At 42.9% G+C, this 18109-nt stretch overlaps 1 protein-coding gene and 1 pseudogene across 2 annotated transcripts; both read right to left on the reverse strand.

Moving 5' to 3' along the window:
- Positions 1-7738: 7738 nt before the first annotated feature.
- On the reverse strand, positions 7739-16216 carry LOC148850829 (TIM-barrel signal transduction protein). 2 transcript variants are annotated; one of them, XM_088945059.1, is made up of 9 exons: positions 15958-16216; positions 14146-14802; positions 13141-13347; positions 12596-12811; positions 12245-12467; positions 10875-11122; positions 9512-9690; positions 9154-9407; positions 7739-8036 (listed from the first exon to the last, which is right to left on the reverse strand). In XM_088945059.1, exons 1-9 carry the CDS (start codon positions 16087-16089, stop codon positions 7885-7887), a joined length of 2268 nt encoding a protein of 755 aa, XP_088801185.1. In that variant the 5' UTR covers positions 16090-16216; the 3' UTR covers positions 7739-7884. The 2 variants fall into 2 exon arrangements, with proteins under 2 accessions (XP_088801185.1, XP_088801186.1); XM_088945060.1 differs by having other exon boundaries at positions 9512-9582; positions 15958-16178.
- Positions 8946-9026, reverse strand: LOC148850830 (U6 spliceosomal RNA; annotated as a pseudogene).
- Positions 16217-18109: the final 1893 nt, after the last annotated feature.

Here is an 18109-nt window from a genome sequence, read left to right on the forward strand (position 1 = left end):
TAATAATGCCTAGATTAGAAACCTAAAGGTAGGGGATGGTTGGTATCGTTGGCATTTATCTGCTAAATGTTTTGTACAAATTAAAATTGAGACAAAATCTGGTTTAAACATTTTATGGCAACTCGGCGCTACTAGATGTTACTAGGTGCCACATGCGCCAAACAGTAAAAAATAAAGGACTCGGGATCTCCTGCCTACAAGAATTCTACCCACCAGATACTAAAGTTGTAGATGTTAGCTAGGATTCTTGTGAGCCGGAGATCCGAGCTCTAAAAAAAGACCCTTGGAAATGAAAAATGTTATTTTTGGCATTAATGATTTACATTTAAATAGAAACAAATGTTTTTCAATTAAAAGGCTCAACCAAATAATGAATTGGGGATTTTTGTATTAACAACCTGCTGAACTGGTGCCGTCGCTCCAAAACGCCATATTCATCCAGTTGGCGAATCATCAGACTGAAAATGCACTAATCCAATTTAACGGGTCAATGCAATTCAACTTGGACCAACAAAAAATTAGATTACTGAAAACACTATTTTTTCACAGAAAAAAAATGTCATATTTCACCAGTTTGAAGAATGATGATTGAGAAATCATTAATCTCTATGAAACTCTCTATGAGGAATAATTTGGTCATGAAAACTCTGCCCATGTTAGTGATATTTTTTCGGGTTCTAGAAATATTCTACTTGTCATGCAGCGATGTTTGATCATCTTCATTAGCGAATTCATAATACCAAGGAGTTTTTTTTTTTTTGGTTGGTAAAGCATAGGAAGGAGATGAACGATATGAAAATGTGCATTGACAAAGGGGAAGTAGTTTCTGAAAACATAGGGAAGGTCAGTGAAATTTACTCAAAAGAGCAAAGAAATGATATTCAATGGGAATTGGGAAAACAACCATTTCCCTTGTTTGTTTACTTAGTATTTCACATGGAAAACAAATATGAATATTGGAATAGCGTACGAGTGCGGCAATGCAAGATATGAGTTGAGAGGACCAATCTCTGATGAATGATGCCTTGTATGCGAATTACCAAAAAAAAAAAGAGAAAATTGTTGCTTTTCCTGATGTGGCAATTGTTTGTGTTTTTAAAAACAAAAGCATTAATATTGGTAAGTGTTGCCGTGCGGATTGGCCGAGGGCAACGAGATAAATTCACTCTTTAGGTTTCGAGTGTTAGCCGAGGACCCCGGGGCCTCAGAAAAGGTTCCCTGAAGTCGAGGACCGCAAGCCGAGGTGAAGTGTTCCTTCCAAGGACTGCAATTCGAGACAAAGTCCCTGGTGGCTAGAGATACTGCAAGACAGGGGAATGTCAGAGGCCTCGGGGTGAATACCCGAGGCAGAGGCTCCGACGCTCAAGTTAGTACAAGGTGTAAAGTAGGGGAGGGTGCAGGAGAGGACTTGGAGAGAGTCCTCGGATACACCAGATCTCCTTGAATTAATGTTAAGAAGACAAGGTAGGTGCAGGGAGTAAATGAGTGAATAGTGTTGGAGTTTTTCTGTTCCGGATCCCCTTTAAGGGGCATTTACCTCTTATTTATACTTGAGCATGCTGGAGGTAGGTGAAGATGAATGCCCGGGATGAGAGCTTTATGAGGTCAGGCTGCAGGCCCTGGTGGGTACGTCTGACAGTCATGTGGTTGGCTCCGTATGGAGGCAGCAGGGCTCCCTCCTACTGTGGTTGACATTGTCAGGCATTAGTGGGCTGGGCCAAGCTAGCCCATATCACTTGCCCCCCACTCCCGAGAACGAAGTGAGGCCTCGGCTTTGGCTGGTAATGAGGGTAGTAGTCGAAGTAAGGCTTTGGCTTTGGTCGTTGGGAGTAGTGGTCGTTACGCCTTCGGATTCGTCAACCAAGTGATGTCCTGTGGTGGTGTCGTTTTCGTTGTTTGTGTCATTCCTCTTTGGTTCGGAAGCGCATGCGATGTGGATGCCTCGGCTTGGCGGGGATGTCCCGTATCACGCACGAACAGGTCACGTTAGGGGGGCTATCATGCAAGGGACGATTGTCCCAAGAGTCGTGCATTTTCCGGGTTGAACGGTCCGCCCGGTGGTCCGCAATGAGTGGGCCTTGCAGTTCGCTTGGCAGGTGCAATGGGACTTATTCATAGGAGTGAAGTGCTCCCGCATCCATTGGATTCACGTTGATCTGAACCGTTGCTTTGGGCATTGTTTCGTCTTTCGAGGCCGAGCCTCGGGTGACGCATCATAGTTGGATGGTGGGAGCGGATTCGTTTCAATTGTCGGATTTGGAGAAATCCAGGCCATCCATTTTCTTTTAAATAGGGGTCATGGCAGTGACTTTCTTCTTCATTTGAACTTAGACGCCCTTGCTCTCGAGTAAACACAACTCCCCAACTCTCGACTCTCCAGAATTTTCCTATTTCTTCCTTTCTTCGGGACATTTCGCCCTCTCTTAGGTAATAAAAAATGCCATTTTCAGATTCTGGTCCTGAATGCCATGAACTACTAAACATCTCGGGAGGGAGCTCTCCTACAACCCCCTCTCCCCTGTCTTCCCTGGGTTCCTTCACCGTAGCTCCCCTTCAATGGGAGGTGGCCATTTTGAGGGAGAGGTTAATCTCAGGGGGTGCCGAGGGCAGTAACTGGGGGAATGACTCTCCCCATGAAAGCGCCACCTCGGCGTCGCCGAGGGAGCCAGAGGGATCTCCTCTTTCTGAGGATGATGTCGTGGAATTTGTCGCCAGACCAGTGGGAGGGAGTGTTGCTCGAAGGGTGGTTGACGCTGGTGTCCCGCGACCGGAGTTTGACAGTTCCTTAGACGTATGTCAGGTCAAATCCCTAGCGAGAAGGTTCCACATACCCCGATCTTATGACCTGAGGGTCCCCAATGTGGGCGATCGGCCGTGGACCCCCGAGGAGGGGGAAATTTGTGTCTACCATCATTTTTTGGAGTCTGGCCTTAGGTTTACCCTCCCTACCTTAATCTCTGAGTTGCTGGAGTGGTATGAAATCACAATCAGCCAGCTTGTACCCAACACCCTTAGAACCATCGTGGCGATGATGGTGTGGGCTCGGCTCAGGGGCGTGAAGTTGACGTTGAGGCTGTTCCGTGCCATGTTCGCGCCGAGGAAGCATGTTTCTGAGGCCAACATGTATTACTTCCACTCGAGGAGGGGGAAGCTTGTGCATAACCCCTCGTTCGTTCATGGGTGGAAGGATAAGTTCTTCTACGTCTCCTGCCCCGAGGGCTGGCGTTTTAGGTCCAACTGAGGGGAGGCTTGTGTCATCGTCGAGAGATGTCCCCCACCGCTTCGAGGCGAAGAGGCAGCATCTGTAGCTCACGTGCTTGTGATGGGGACATTCTAGGCGAAGCCGTTGGTGGAGGAGGAGGTCCCCCTAGTCTTTGCTGGGATTAGCCCAACCCCCTTCAGTAGGAGAGGTTCTGTGGTTAGTGCATCTTCCACGTTCTTTTCTTTTTCACTAATGTACTAATTGTTTTCTTTTGTTGTTTCAAAGAAGTGCTAATAGACGCCAAGCAACGTTTGTTGGAGAAGGCTCGGGTAAAGCAAGCCAGAAAGAAATCTGGAGGGAAAACGCCAAAGAGGCCCGGCGATGAAGCTGCCCCCTTGCCCCGGTGAAAGGGGGAGATCCACAAGCTCTTGCCAAAGGGGAAGAAGCCGGTTGTGGCATCGAAGAAGCCGATGGAGGCACCGAAGAAGCCCACCACCAGGGTAGAGGTGCTGAAAAAGCCTATGGATGGGCTCGAGGCGGGTAGGAAGAGTCCCGTTGTAGACATGCCGAGGGAGGAGCCTCCACGGAAGCTTGCCAACACTAACAAGCAAGCCAAGGAGGTGGTGCGGAGGTCCACGCTCGAGGAGTGCCCATCCGGGCCTTCGTTAGCCCTTCCATCAGTACAAGGGGTCCTCGAGAGAACCAAAGGGGCTGGGAAGACCTTCCGCCCACAATGGTAGCTCCAAGAGGGGGACTCCATTCATGATGAGGGGGTCAGCCAAGAGCTGGTTAGCGGATCCATTTTGTCGAGGGATCGTTACCACCTTCTGCAAAGCAACCCCAAGGCCATCTACGACGAGGGCCTATACCATTTGGCTGAGGTAAGACACTCTTCGATATATATATATATATATTACTCTTTTGTTTGCTAATCGGTTTTGTGGCAAGCCTGTTTGCACTTCGTCGGTTTGGGGGACCAAACAAGATTGGCCGTGTCTCATGTTGACAAGGCAGAGAAGGAGAAGAAGGCTATCGAGGAGAAGCTCTAAACGGCAGCCGCCGTTGCCGCCAAGGACAAGTACCAGAAATTTCGAAAGGCGCTCCTAGATGATCAATCAGTTTGGGAGTGCCTCGAGGCTTAGTTGAAGGAGGTGCAACAAGGGCTCTCCAAAGAGTAGATGGAGCGGGTGCGGATGGAAAGCATCATCACGGAAGCGAAGAGACAAGCTACCGAGGCCGAAAAGAAGGCTGTTGAGGCGGAGGCGAAAGCTGCCGAAGCCCTAGCTTCAGCAAAACAATCAAAGAAGGCAGCGACCGAGGCGGTGGAGGTGTACAAGAAGTCTTTCGACTACCTAGATGCGCTGGCGGAGTATGCTTTATTGTCCTACCTCGACGGTATTGAAGATACCAAGAAGGCACTCCTACTGGTGCTGCTAGATTTTGATGTCGAGGGACTACAAGTGATCACTGATGCTCCCATCGAGGTTCAACCAGCCAAAGACGCCGTTCCCCCTCCTGCCAACGACAAGGTGCAGGCATAGACTTCCCCCTTCTTTTTCCCCCTTTTTTTTGTTCTATTGTTGTAATACTTGTCGGGTTTTTTTTTTTTTTTTTTGTGAAGGCAGTACAAAACTTTTGTAAAGGCTATACAAGGCCAAAATTGAGTAATGAATGAAGCCATTTTTTGTATTTACTGCTTCGTGCATGTTGTCTCTTCCCCTTTCTTTCTCTTCTTATTATTTATTTTTTTTTGTAAGAGGTCCTTGGCCCTCCAAACGATTGAGACCACGATACACAAGGCACACACGATTCAGTCGTAGTATTTGTTTATTTGTACGCTCGTCTCGGCTTGTCGGGACATTGGGAGTCGAGGCGGAGTCATACGTCCGAAGTGGGGCTCACCTGGCTTCCAATTCCCGTGCTATCCTAGGCAAGGCCGAAGGGACCTGGCACCATGGTCAAGGTCTAGGGCCGAAGTATACCATTGAGGTACTTGGGTAGATGAAGAGTCACGACGGAGTAGCATCATCGAGGTGCAGCTCCCTTGACTTGTTCTTACCAAGTGTTTTCTCGAGGGAGGCTGAGGCGTCCCACCGGTGAAGCCGAGGGCTCTGTCTCGTTATTTTCTTTGCGCTAAGTGCATATAGCTGAGGGGGTCACCACTCTCCGAGGTGATGAGGCGTAACAAGCCTTTCTTCCTAGCGTGTATGTCCCAGGTGAGGCGAAGAGGAACTTTGCTTCATTTATTCATTACTTTCATAAAAAAATTACATTCATCTGTAGTACATTCGTAGGTTCTCCGAGTTTCACATCCGAGGGACGGATCTTCCATCTAAATTTTTTGGTGGAAATGTGCTAGGGCCGAGAGCTTGCTTAATCCAGTAGGGGCCTTCCCAGTTGGGTCCTACCTTTCTTACTCCAGGTTCGGGGACCATGACCTTCCTGAGGACAAGGTCTTCCTCTCTGTAGTGCCTTTCTTTCACCCTAGAGTTGTAGTAGCAGGCCACTCGTTGCTGATAGGCAGTCATCCGAATTTGTGCTTGTTCTCAAGTTTCTTTCAGTAGGTCTAAGTTTGCTTTGAGCGCCTCGTCATTCTCAGTCTCGGTATACCCTTCAATTTGAAGCATTGGTTGGCCGATTTCTGTTGGGATCACTGCTTTCGTACCGTAGGTCAGGCCGAAAGGGGTTTCTCCCGTCGCTGTCCGAGGTGTGGTTCGGTACGCCCAAAGGACGCTGTGTAGTTCGTCGGCCCACAAGCCTTTAGCTCTATCCAACCTGGTCTTTAGTCCGTCCAGGATGGTTCTTTTCATAACCTCGGCTAGGCCATTTGTTTAGGGGTAGCCTACCGAGGTGTATTGTTGTTTGATGCCGAGGGAGGTGCACCATTCTCGGAATTTAGCGTCATCGAACTGTTTTTCGTTGTCTATGACCAGCATGTGGGGGAGGCTGAAGCAACAAATAAAGATGATTTCCAGGGTGAATGCGTCCATGCAGCCAGCGGAGTTGTCGTGACTAGTTGAGGCGTCGACTCGACTCTCCTTAACGTGGCAGAGCTCGTCCTTGACGGCCCCAATCTCGACTCGCAACTTGACAAGCCCTAGGTCAGCATGGGCATGGGCCCCACTTCTGTCTTCACGGACCCGGTGGGTGTCAGCTCGGACTCCCAAATACTCGAAGACAGGATTGCGCGCTCCTCTACGGATGCAACGATCATTCAAAACGTCCCTAAGATCTGAGACGGGAAGTGGAGTGGGGTGGCGTCGGCTCTCGCCTCGGGAGTGAACTCCAGGGCGGTCGAGGTGCCTGCCATCGTCCCGGGGGGCCTCCCTACGGCGATGGTGGTGTTGCTCTAAAGATTGATGACTTTCTTCTGATTGAGCGGGCATGCTCTCCCTTCGGCTAGGAGGATAGATATTCCTTCGTGGTGAATCTAAGAGGCGGTTGTTGCCCGATTCTGATGGTTCGACTGGTGGATTACCGTGGCCGAGAGCTAGAGGCTCGACGTTCTCGTGTCGGCCCTGATCCTCTAACACCCCAGCGGGGCAGTCTCCTTGAGAGGAACCTCCTACTCAGGGGCAAACTTCTTCCATTCGTTGGGTGAGGCGGTCCAAATGATCGAGGATGGCCTGAAATATCTCGTAAGTGACCAAGTTCTGATTGTTCCTGGCTTTCCTCACCATGACTTTCGAGCTTAAGGGGGGTTTGGATTTAGAGTATTATTATTTTTTATCCTAAAGTGGGAGTTGTCTTAGCAACTTTTTCTCACAAACATCGCCAATTGTTGTCGCGCGGATTGACCGGGGGCAACGAGGTAAATTCACTCTTCAGGGAGGTTCCGAGTGCTATCCAAGGACCCCGGGGCCTTGGAAAAGGTTGGCTGAAGCCAATGACTGCAAGCCAAGGCGAAGTGTTCATTCCGAGGACTACAAGTCGAGACGAAGTCCTTGATGGCCAGGGATACTACAAGGCAGGGATGGCCAGGGATACTACAAGACAGGGAATGTTAGAGGCCTTAAGGTGAATACCTGAAGCAGAGGCTCCGATGCTCAAGTTAGTACAAGGTGTAAAGTAGGGGAGGGTGCAGGAGAGGACTTGGAGAGAGTCCTCGGATGCACCAGATCTCCCTGAATTAATGATGAGAAGACAATGTAGGCGCAGGGAGTAAATGAGTGAATAGTGTAAGAGTTTTTGTGTTTCAGATCCCCTTTAAGGGACAATTACCTCTTATTTATACTTGAGCGTGCTGGAAGTAGGTGAAGATGAATGGCCCGGATGAGAGTTGTACGAGGTCAGACTACAGGCCCTGGCGGGTACGCCTAACAGCCATGTGGTTGGCTCCGTATGGAGGCAACAAGGCTCCCTCTTACTGTGGCTGACGCTGTCAAGCGTCAGTGGGCTGGGCCTCCCAGCCCGTGGTGGGCTGGGCCAAGCTAACCCACATCAGTAAGAACCCCCTAAATCAAATTGAAGTTTATTTATTGGTTTGATTCTAATGTTATGAAGCATTCAATTTTTTGGTTAAAACGACGAATCCAATTGACCAATTAATACCTTTTGCATTTTTCGGACCATGTTATCAACAACTTTTGATCTGAAATCTAAGAATTATCTCGGAATGAGATTCTAGTGAACTCAAGTTGCACATCACATCTCATCAAATGAAACATTATACAAATTGTGTTTCACTCGATAGAAATAGATTTGTATTTTCTGACTGTGCCTGTAATAGCTTCTTCAACTGGTAGCCTCTCCAAGCTTGAAGCACCATAAAATCCGTGAACACCCTTTGTTCTCTTCAGTACAAATTCTGCCTCGCTAGGACTAGATATAGGACCTGCACAATCACAGCAAGAGATTGTTTTTGGTAATATCAGTCTTAAATAAAATGCCAAGTTGATACAATTATCTCAAATTAAGGACTTACAGATTGACAGAAACCATGGCTTTTTATATAGAGCACAATGGCAGGACAAGAACTCAAATAATTCTCATTTATCACCTCCACATTTTTGCACTTTGCACATACAAATAATCACTAAAGAGTAAAGAGGTGGCTCGTGACTAATCTTACTAAAACTAGGAAAAACAGAAATTATTGAATTGATACTATAATAATATAATAAAAATTCATTAACTAATGAACTCCTTAATCGATAACTAAAATTTTAAACATAACCAGACAATGTGAAAAATGGTCAAAGTAATCCTACTGTTCTGAGTACAGAAATATAAATAAAAATTTCATAAAATTCAATATATGAATACTTGGCTCTTGCATTAGTTGAGTTGTATACAATTGTTTCACATTAAAAGAATTCATACTGACGATCATGTGCCAGTTTGCAATAGTCTTGAATTGATACTCTCCTTCCCTTTTCAGTTCATATGAAACATAACCAAGGATTGTGACATCTCTCAAATGAGTTTTGCATGTATTTTATGTTTGGGGAATTTTTTTTTAATGTTTCCCGTTCATGTATATATGTATTCAGCTTCTGGGAGTTATATGATTTCTTCAAGAATTCTTCATTTTCTCTTCCTGAAAAGTTATTTATATATACTACTATATTAAAAAAGAAACCTTCCTAGAATACTGGTGAGGCTACACACAGCTGTAAAGCAGTTACCCACAACCTCACAGTCCCCCCTTATCTTTTTCTTCCCAATTATGTACCAAGTCCCAAGTATTTGCATGTGCAGTATTGAACATTCCACCATCTAGTATTTTCTACTTTTCATGGATAAAAATTTGGACCATTTCTAAATTTGTGCATGTCATCCTTGTGCAGGAGCCATGCTAATCTTCTCTGTATCATTCCAAAAACTGTCCCCCTCTAGTATTTTCTATTATGAAGCTCTATAGCATGAAGCATGAGAATTGATTTAATTCCCAATAAAATGAATAGTTAGCATGTAAAAACTTCATATGGTAGGAAGTACGAACAAAATACCTCCATGGCAGAGCACAATAACATCTGGGTTGATCCCATGTGCAGCATCAGCAATAGCTTGCACACGAGAAACACTTTCCTCCAAAGAGATGGCAGTTTTTGCGCCAATAGACCCTGAAGTGGTGAGCCCCATGTGTGCCACTACAATATCAGCTCCAACTTTTGCCATGGCAATTGCCTCATCTTGGTTAAAAGCATATGGCGTTGTCAAGAGACCCAATCTATGTGCTTTTCCAATCATTTCAACCTCCAACCTAACCAAAAGAGTAAAACTAAAAGTCTGAGTTGCATAATATCAGAAATATAAGGCTGCAAATTCTCTATAAATAAATAATCAAAATTATCTATTGTGATTTACCCGTATCCCATTCCAGTCTCTTCCAGATTTCGCCTAAAATTACCATCAAAAAGTCCAACTGTAGGAAAGTTCTGCACACCAGAAAACCCTATTGATTCCAGCTGCTTTAGAAAGTAATCCATTCGGCGAAATGGATCAGTTCCACATACTCCAACAAGAACTGGTACTTGCTTCACTACCTATATACAGTTTGTAAATTATGCATGTGTAATATTGTCTCCAAGAAAAAATTAAAAGTATAGAAAAATAGAAAAAGTGGATCATGGTTAGGATTCTTTTTAGGTTCAATATTTGGATATGGCACTGAACGGAATGGAATGTCAAAACAGGATTCATGTAGCCGACCCCATATAGCTGGGACAAGGCTTAGATGGTGATGGAGACCAATTTGGTCTTTCAAGAATATTAAATCAACTATAAAGAGATAAAACCAGAACCAGAAAAGTTCAACATAAATCTGTCTGAAAGAATGAAAAGAACTATGAGACCTATGAGACTGGCACTTAACATCCTTACTAACTATAAGATAACACATGGGCATCAGCTGAAACATGGCAATTAGCATGGTCTGATTTTCAGCACTCTTTTGAAGCATTATTATGTCTGTTCCTATCTATTATTTCTGATTTAATGTAATTTTGATCATTTACCTATTAAAATATCCTGTGCTCCCCTAAACTTGGTTAAGATTAACTTGCCTTCTTTTACCTTAGTTTTTATCTCCACATATAATGCATGGCAATTGCCAAATAAAGGGTTTATTCAGTTTCATCATATAGGTGTCAAGGTGTCTAGGCAATTTTAGGAGATAGTGGAGCATCTAGGCATTCTCTAAGTGATAGAATTGTACAAAAAATCTTTCTAGGTTTGTTCCATTGTTTTATACTCTTTACTATATAACAATGAATTTCATTTAAAACTTGGTAAATTATTATAACCGAAAGAAAATTACATTTTAAATATATTGATCTCAATATTTCAAAATAACATTATATAATATAGCAGTTGTAGCAGCTAAAGAAGGTTACAATTTTATACAAATAAAATATTTAATTTGTAGGATGTTGACAAAGAATGTGTTATTAGCAATTGCACTGCTACAATAGAGAGAGAGAGAGAGAGAGAGAGAGAGAGAGAGAGAGATCCCCTGTCCTAAAGCCCTTGAAAAAACTCTATATATGGTAATGTGATGATGGTATATGCACCTAGTTAAACCCATTATATCATACTAGGCACCCCCAAGGATGCCTTTTTCATGGCTTTGATGACTACGTTCCATTAGTGGCTGATTTTATCACCAATTATTTGCTGAACATATGCACCTGTTTAAAGAATTTCACTGAAACAACTAGTTAAAACTTACTGGCAACACTTCATTAGCCATTTCAAGTACCACTGCGTTTGCATCTGCAAAGGGCAACAAACCTGCCAAGGAACCCCTTCCTGCCATCCGAAAGCGTCCTGAGTTGTACAAAACTATCAGATCGACACCACCTGCTTCCTCAAACTTGGCTGATATCCCTGTGCCTGCACCAGCTCCTATTATGGGGATACCCTTATTTATTTGATCTTTCAACTGTTCTAATATTGCTTGAGTTCTTCGTAAAGTTTCTGTTAGGATGATCAGCAATAAGATCTTAGTCCACATCTTTGTAAGGCATTATGCAAATTTGCATTATTCCCGACAAAATGGAAGAAGAAAATTATTAAAATAAAGTATCCAAATCGAATTGCTTATGTAAGGACTATAATAAAAGGCCTACATTTTTCCAAAAAAAGAGGGGGTTATTTGGAAGTGTTTTCTTCAACTGCATAATTGTTTTCAATTGATTTTAATGAAGAAACAGAGTACAAACAATTTCCCCGATTGAAATTTTGAATGGATGTGTCATTTTCTATATCCAGCCTATATATAAAATATTTTAAATCATCAGAAATTTATTAGGAGAAATTGAAAAATTGGACCTTTTATGTTATATGGGGGCTTTCTATCCCTTTAGAGAACAAACAAATTAAAAGAGATACTTCAATAAATTTCAGGGAAAATGCACCAAAAACAGGAAAAGAAATATTTTTTTTCAGAAATATATATCATATTGACCTGTTGGTTTCACCTGGTTGCAATTTTGAACTATTTGTTTTGTCTCATCTCTTCAGGTTTACCATAACCTAGGGAGGTAAAATCAAGCAGCTGGGGTACAGTGTAGGTTAGACCAATCTGATTATCCAGCATGGTCCAATTACTTAAGTTATTAAGTATTAGGTTTACCTGGAGTTTCATCCCACATCAAATGAGGATGAAGTTCCATGCTTACAGTAAAGCATTAAATGAAGATGAAGATTTTTAGTCAAACCAAAGATGCTAAACCATATAGGATCAACATATGGATAAAGTGGAAATATTTACTCAACTTGCAAGGCTTAGACATGGTACTTAAAACAGTCTGAAAATTTCCTTCCAGTACTTGGATATTTAGACAACTAAACACAACTTGACCACTTTTCATCACAAAAACTGATCAAGATGCAGAGCTAAAATGGGTTAAAGGGAAAAGAGAGTATGAACATATCAAATCATGCTCGATAAGGTGCTTCTGACAAGTTTCAATTCATTTCCACCTCCATAATGAAAAGCTTTTGTGTTCCAAGCAGTTTATAGTAATAAATACTCTGAGAAAGTAAAATGTAAATTGCAAAACAAAAAATGATCCAAATAGGTAAACAAACTATAACCTGGTCTTGCATCAGGGAAATCTGCTGGGCTGTAACAAATGGTTCTAGACACTGACAAATCCCCTTTAGAGATATAATCCTCATGGAGATCTTGATGGGGCTGAACTGAAGCATTTTGTTGAGGACAATCGTCTTTTGAGTTCTTGGCACTAATTTCCAAAAACGAGTCGACCAACAAATTTGCAAACTCAGGATCATTAATATGATATGGATATGTCTTTACCTGTTACAACAGAATATAATCAACTATAGGAAATTTAATTCAAAAAAACAAAAAATATGGAGTCACATTTATGCAAACCGTTCAAATGAATGTCATAGCAAGTACAATCTGATGAACTGATAATATACCTGTCGATCTTCATTTGTCTCAATAAGCTTCTCCAGTTCACTGATAATTGACCTAGTGGCCTCAGGATCATAAAACGGCTTCCCAGGGGCATCCAAAAAAGAAATACCCTTCTCTGGCAGGCAAACACATAACTTTGATGACGACTTGTTCAGCTTGTCTGCTATAAAGCTAGCAAATTTCTTATTTTCCTCTGCCGTAGTTCGCATAACAAAAACCTGCAGAATTTAAGTTTTCGTGAAGTAGAATTAGTCCTTTTCTATGTGAAGAAAAGAAGTCATTCAATCTTATTTCTGTTTCTTCAATTGTCAAAGGGCAAGACTCTTTCTTTCTTTCTCTTAGTCATTCATATTATATAATAGTTGAACGTTATTTACCATTACCAATAGAAACCAAAAGATAAAAGTTCAAAAGCCTTTTGGACCACCGGAAAATAGGAGCCATCTCAGTGATGAATACATGGGAAATCAAACTAATACCTCAGATAGCCATCTTCATTGAATCAGGTAAAAGATGAAAGTAAAAAAAAAAAAAAAAAATTGTGTACCTGGTCATTATGTTTGTAAATCATTCTTTTCTCAAACTTGGAAGGTATAGTATCTTTAGGTCCGAAGTTCACCATATCCAGTGCTCCAATACTCAAGACTAATGGGATCTTCTTCTCTATAATAGCATCAAAACGGGAACTGTCACATGCCATGACACCTCCAACTAAATGATCTGCAACTTCTGTTGTTGTGACATCCAAAACCCCCTAAAAAGAAAGATATCAGGAACAACTTAAGGTGAGACAAACACAAAGGGAAATAAAAGGCATAACTAACAAAAACTGCATTTAGTTAGTGGCCTTAAGGATTTTAACCCAATTAATTTGACTTCACAGGGAAATTTAAATCTTTAATGAAATAAATGATCCAGAAACTTGGAAATAACTAAAATACATAAGCTAGATCTAGTAAGAGGTGCCCTGTAACTTTATTAAAGAATGCAGGTAACAAATTGACACCTGTACTACAATTACTGGTTCCAACTCCTCCACCATTAATCTAACAATTGATCAACCAAGTCTAGAAGGTCAAGTATTGCAGTTAAATCCTTGAAAAAATTTGAATTTCTGTCAAGCAAACCAAAATTGGATTTAGTAGAGAAATTTTGGTTCAGTTTTGAAGCACCCAATGAGGCATCCAGAATAGGTGTAAATATTGAATTCCCTAGTATAAAAAAAGCATTTGCTCCTGCTTTCTTTTCAATATGTTGCATGTCATATTTTAGTTTTAGTTTTACTCAAGCAGATTTAAACTTCAAAAAAAAAAACCTTGATCCCTTAAATTGAAATTAAAAACTCAGCTTATAGTAAAATTAATCACTAAAACATAGAAAACACGTACTGAAAGAAGAATTCACAGAACTACCAATTACCTGCTACCTCATGCCAAAGTTATTGTGTTCCAGTTGGACCACCAAAGACATAAAGGTCCACTAACTTTTATGAAATATGTATTGAGGTTGTAGGTATTTAGTAAAAAAAATAAATGTTACACAAGATTGGTACCTGTATAAATCCCCCTCTAACTAGATTTTCCATAGCCCTTCCACCAACCCCAGTGGCATGGAAAACCAGTGTCTCATAGCCTTCTCTGGTAAGTCTTTCCTTGACAGCATTTACACATGGAGTAGTAACCCCAAACATGGTTATACCCACTGTAAATTTTTCTTTCATCTTAACAGAATTTCTGAACCCCAGGAGTCTTCCTACCACCATTCCAGCAAAGGCAGACCCAGCGTTAGATAGCACAGCCCGACTTACACAGTTAATCCCACAAACATCCACCACAGATGGAAACAGTATCAAATCTGATGACCCAACATAAGGTTGAGTTTGACCACTAGCTACAGTGGACACAATGACTTTGGGTACTCCAACAGGAAGGGATCTTAATGCAGGGGATATTAGAGATGTTCCACAGCTACCTCCAAGGCCAATAGCTCCATCAAGAACTTTATCTTCATGAGCTTTCTTAAGGAAAAGTTCCAGTGCTTCACTCATTATAGCAATGGCCTTGCCTCTGTCATCTGGGAGCAGCTTTGATGATTGTTCATCTGACTTCAAATAGCAAGAGAGAACCTCCTTACTTGTTACAAAAGGAAATCCTCCAAAGCTTTCTGTTTCCTTCTTACCGACAGAAATATCAATGATTGTTACCTGCACCTGTAGTTGCTTCAAAAATGTTATGAGATAGAAACTATTACATACCAAAAATAGTATAATGCATAGCATAAAACATAATAACACATTTATATTCCTAAATTTATATTATGATGAAATGCTGATAAACATGGAATATGCAACCTCAGCCTCTGTCGAAACTTTGTCTATTTAATCTGAAGAAGATTATAATTCTGACAAGAAGGCTTGCTGATTTTCCTTGGAGAATCAAACTATAGTTCTCTCTTCCCCTTACTGAACAAGAGAGAAGAAAATTGTATCACATGACATCAGAACAGAACAACAAATGGAACTATGTTATATAACTAGCATGCAACCAGAGATGATCTCTCTTGAGTCTTGAGTTACACGATAGTCTCCAAAATAAATTTACCATGGATGGCGTGGCCAAAATTAGTTCATTGACATAAATAAACACCCATAGATATCGCAGGTTTATCAAATCCAGTAATCAGGGAGCATAATAAGTACTGCCATATTTTCCCTATAAAAGCTTCTTCCGGAGAATTATAGAAATAAACTTAGTTTATCATTTAAGTTCAGAAAATTATTAAAGAACAAGAAATGGATTAAGTACCATGTAGAAATATGGCACCCGAATCCGCAAATATTGAACTAGACCATGTGGAACACTGGTATTTTGTCAGCTGGGAAGAATTTAAGCAACGACATCAAGTATTTGCATGTTTTGAACGGTAATCTTGAGCCCCACTTAAGTTAAGTCCAATTGTTTTGCTTAGAGAGCATACTTTACAGAACTGAAACTCCTTAAGCCAAGTCCAGGAACACAATCAACAAGAGAAACATGGGATAGCGTGAATCAGTTGATATAATTTTTACTTCATTGACCAAACGTAAAGACCCCTAACTGAGGTAATGGAATCCACCATTTGCATTTTAATGAAGAAAGCCAACTCTGAGTCATAAATCAAAATGTGCAAAGAAACAAAGTTACAACAGTCCCCAAAATTTCCTGTAATGAAATCTGAAGATAAACAACAACGAAACAAAGATGCAGTGGAGGATTCTTTATGGCTTTTCATGAAAATTCAAACAAGTAAAACCACAAGACATTAATCGCTTCAAACAACAAAATCCAATGAAGTGTTAAAAGAAAAAGAGTTTAAAGGAGTGTGCCTTGAAGGAAGAAGTCTTGGAAAAGCTGTGCAGATTGGATCGAACGGAATCAGCTAGAAATCGGAGCTCCTCCAGCTTTGTATCGGCCGTTCCAATACAAAAAACATGGAATACCCCTTCCCTACCTTCCATATTTTGCTCCTTGTGAGTTTAGGGAACGACTAGAACGATTTCCAGTTAGATTAGACGGCTGCTCTGCACAGTGACAGTATGGCGCAAGGGTTAAATATCCACAAGCAGCTATTCTTTATGTTTTTATTATTATTAATCAATTAATTGATTGATTATATTTTTGCGAGTGGAGAGTGGAGGTGGAGGTTTTGGTAATTGGTTACAACTTACGAGTCAAGCTCTAACATTGAATTGAAGTTTTATCCACCGAGTGTGAGTGATGATATGATGAACTGATAAACTGATGAATGATGATAATTGATGAAGGGTGATTTGACCCGATTTATGAAATGGTGACACTTGGACACTGACTCGACATAAATGACAGCTCAGCATTGTGGTCCGGTACAGTTAAGTAACATGCCCCTAAAGCAGCTCGCCACGACGTAAGTTCCGGGTTCCCCAAGCTACCCCTAAAGGGATATTCCGAGGCAATGTCAGCTCGCAAGCTAAGAAAACCAGCTCGCCCGAACTCCCAAGCAGATAAGTCATCCTGAGGACTAATTCTACTAAGGGTACTCCTGAAGTATTCCGAGCTCGCTACAAAGTAGCTCGCGAGTGGGTTGCACAAGCATTCTACAAGAAGCTTCTATCTGACAGGCCGTACCAATCAAACTGCTCCATATCCTCTACTGATGGCGCAATCCCTGTCCTTTTGGCAGTCTGCGCCCATGTCTCTCAGTAGGTGGAGGCGTGCTTGTCACTTTGGAGACGTGTCACTCGCTCGGGTAAGGAGTACGTCACAACGGCCACCTGCGCAGCCCTGGCAGGTAACGGCTGTAGCAGGGGGCCCAGTGGCGGTTATGTCCGATCTCCCAAGGAGCGCCCTTATAAAAGTCCTCAGGGCAGAGGAGAAACGTCTTCTGAAAAACCAAAAAATCTCTTGAGTACAGGAAAATTGCGCGACCTCCACTCTTAGCCTTCGTTTTTCCCTTTACTTCCCAGACACAGTACTAACTTAAGCATCGGAGTATTCCCACCGGGTAAATCCCCGGGAATCATTCTTTTCATCTTCTCAGGTCCCGCTCGTTGCCAGCAAGGAGCCAGTCAGCGGTCAGCTAGGAGTGCCCCAATCGTGCTGCACCAGGTCTCCTGGTACCAGTATCAACAGCAGTTCCCCCAGCTGCCCCAACCTCAACTTCAACAGCCTCAGTTCCAGCCTCAGCACCGAGTCTCGCAGTAAGCCAAGTCTCGCCGCCAGAGCAAACACTCTGGCCGATGAGAGGCCCCCCAAAGTTTCCCAAAAATCCAAGCCTCCCCCCATGGTAGACGGGAGAGACCGGCTACCCCGATCTTGCCGCCAGCAGACAGGTCGGGAGGACCCCAGCCCGGCCGGTCAACGGCGCCCCGACAATCGAAGTTTGGAACCCCAATCCTTGAGAATCAGTTCGAAATCCTAGCAGAAGACTCCAAGCAAGCCCCTTCTATCCGTAGCCATCACCAGCAGACCGGGCAACCCCCGACGCAAACTGTTATAGATAGCGCGAAAGTGAGCAGCACGAACGCCGAGCCCATCAGGAAGCAGAGGTGCCGACGCCAAGATCGTCGATCTGTCACCCACGATTTGCCCGAGCTCATGGGCAAAGAAGAGGTAGGCTCGACCGAAACCAAGGCTCCCCTTCTCTCAGTTCCGTCCCCCTATCTTCTGAACTCCTAGCGGTCCCGATGCCCAAGGACTTCAAGGTCCCCCCTCTTGACAAGTATGACGGGTCGTTCGACCCGAGTGATCATGTAGATGCCTTTCAGTCACAGATGCACCTGGCGCGTGCAAGTGAGTCGTGCATGTGCATGGCCTTCTCCACTACGTTCAGGGGAGCAGCCCGCACGTGGTACCGGAACTTGGCGCCCAGGTCAATAAGAAGTTGGGCGCAATTCGCACAAGCCTTCATGTCCCACTTTGTCACCAGCAAGCAGTGCCCGCGAACTGAAGAAAGCATCTTCAACATAGCACAAAGGGAGGAAGAGTCCATCAGGAGTTATA

Source organism: Nelumbo lutea, chromosome 5 (assembly GCF_056320005.1).
Source record: "Nelumbo lutea isolate HS-2025 chromosome 5, American lotus-T2T, whole genome shotgun sequence".
Lineage (NCBI taxonomy): Eukaryota > Viridiplantae > Streptophyta > Magnoliopsida > Proteales > Nelumbonaceae > Nelumbo > Nelumbo lutea.

Bases quoted from the DNA above. Each gene is read 5' to 3' on its own strand.
- LOC148850829 (XM_088945059.1), bottom strand. From the start codon at position 16,089: ATGGAAGGTAGGGAAGGGGTATTCCATGTTTTTTGTATTGGAACGGCC. The intron at 14,803-15,957 runs GCACACTCCTTT...AAGCAACTACAG, and splicing joins CCAAGACTTCTTCCTTCAAG to GTGCAGGTAACAATCATTGA. The intron at 12,468-12,595 runs GTATATTATCAG...CTGTTGTAACAG, and splicing joins AGACAAATGAAGATCGACAG to GTAAAGACATATCCATATCA.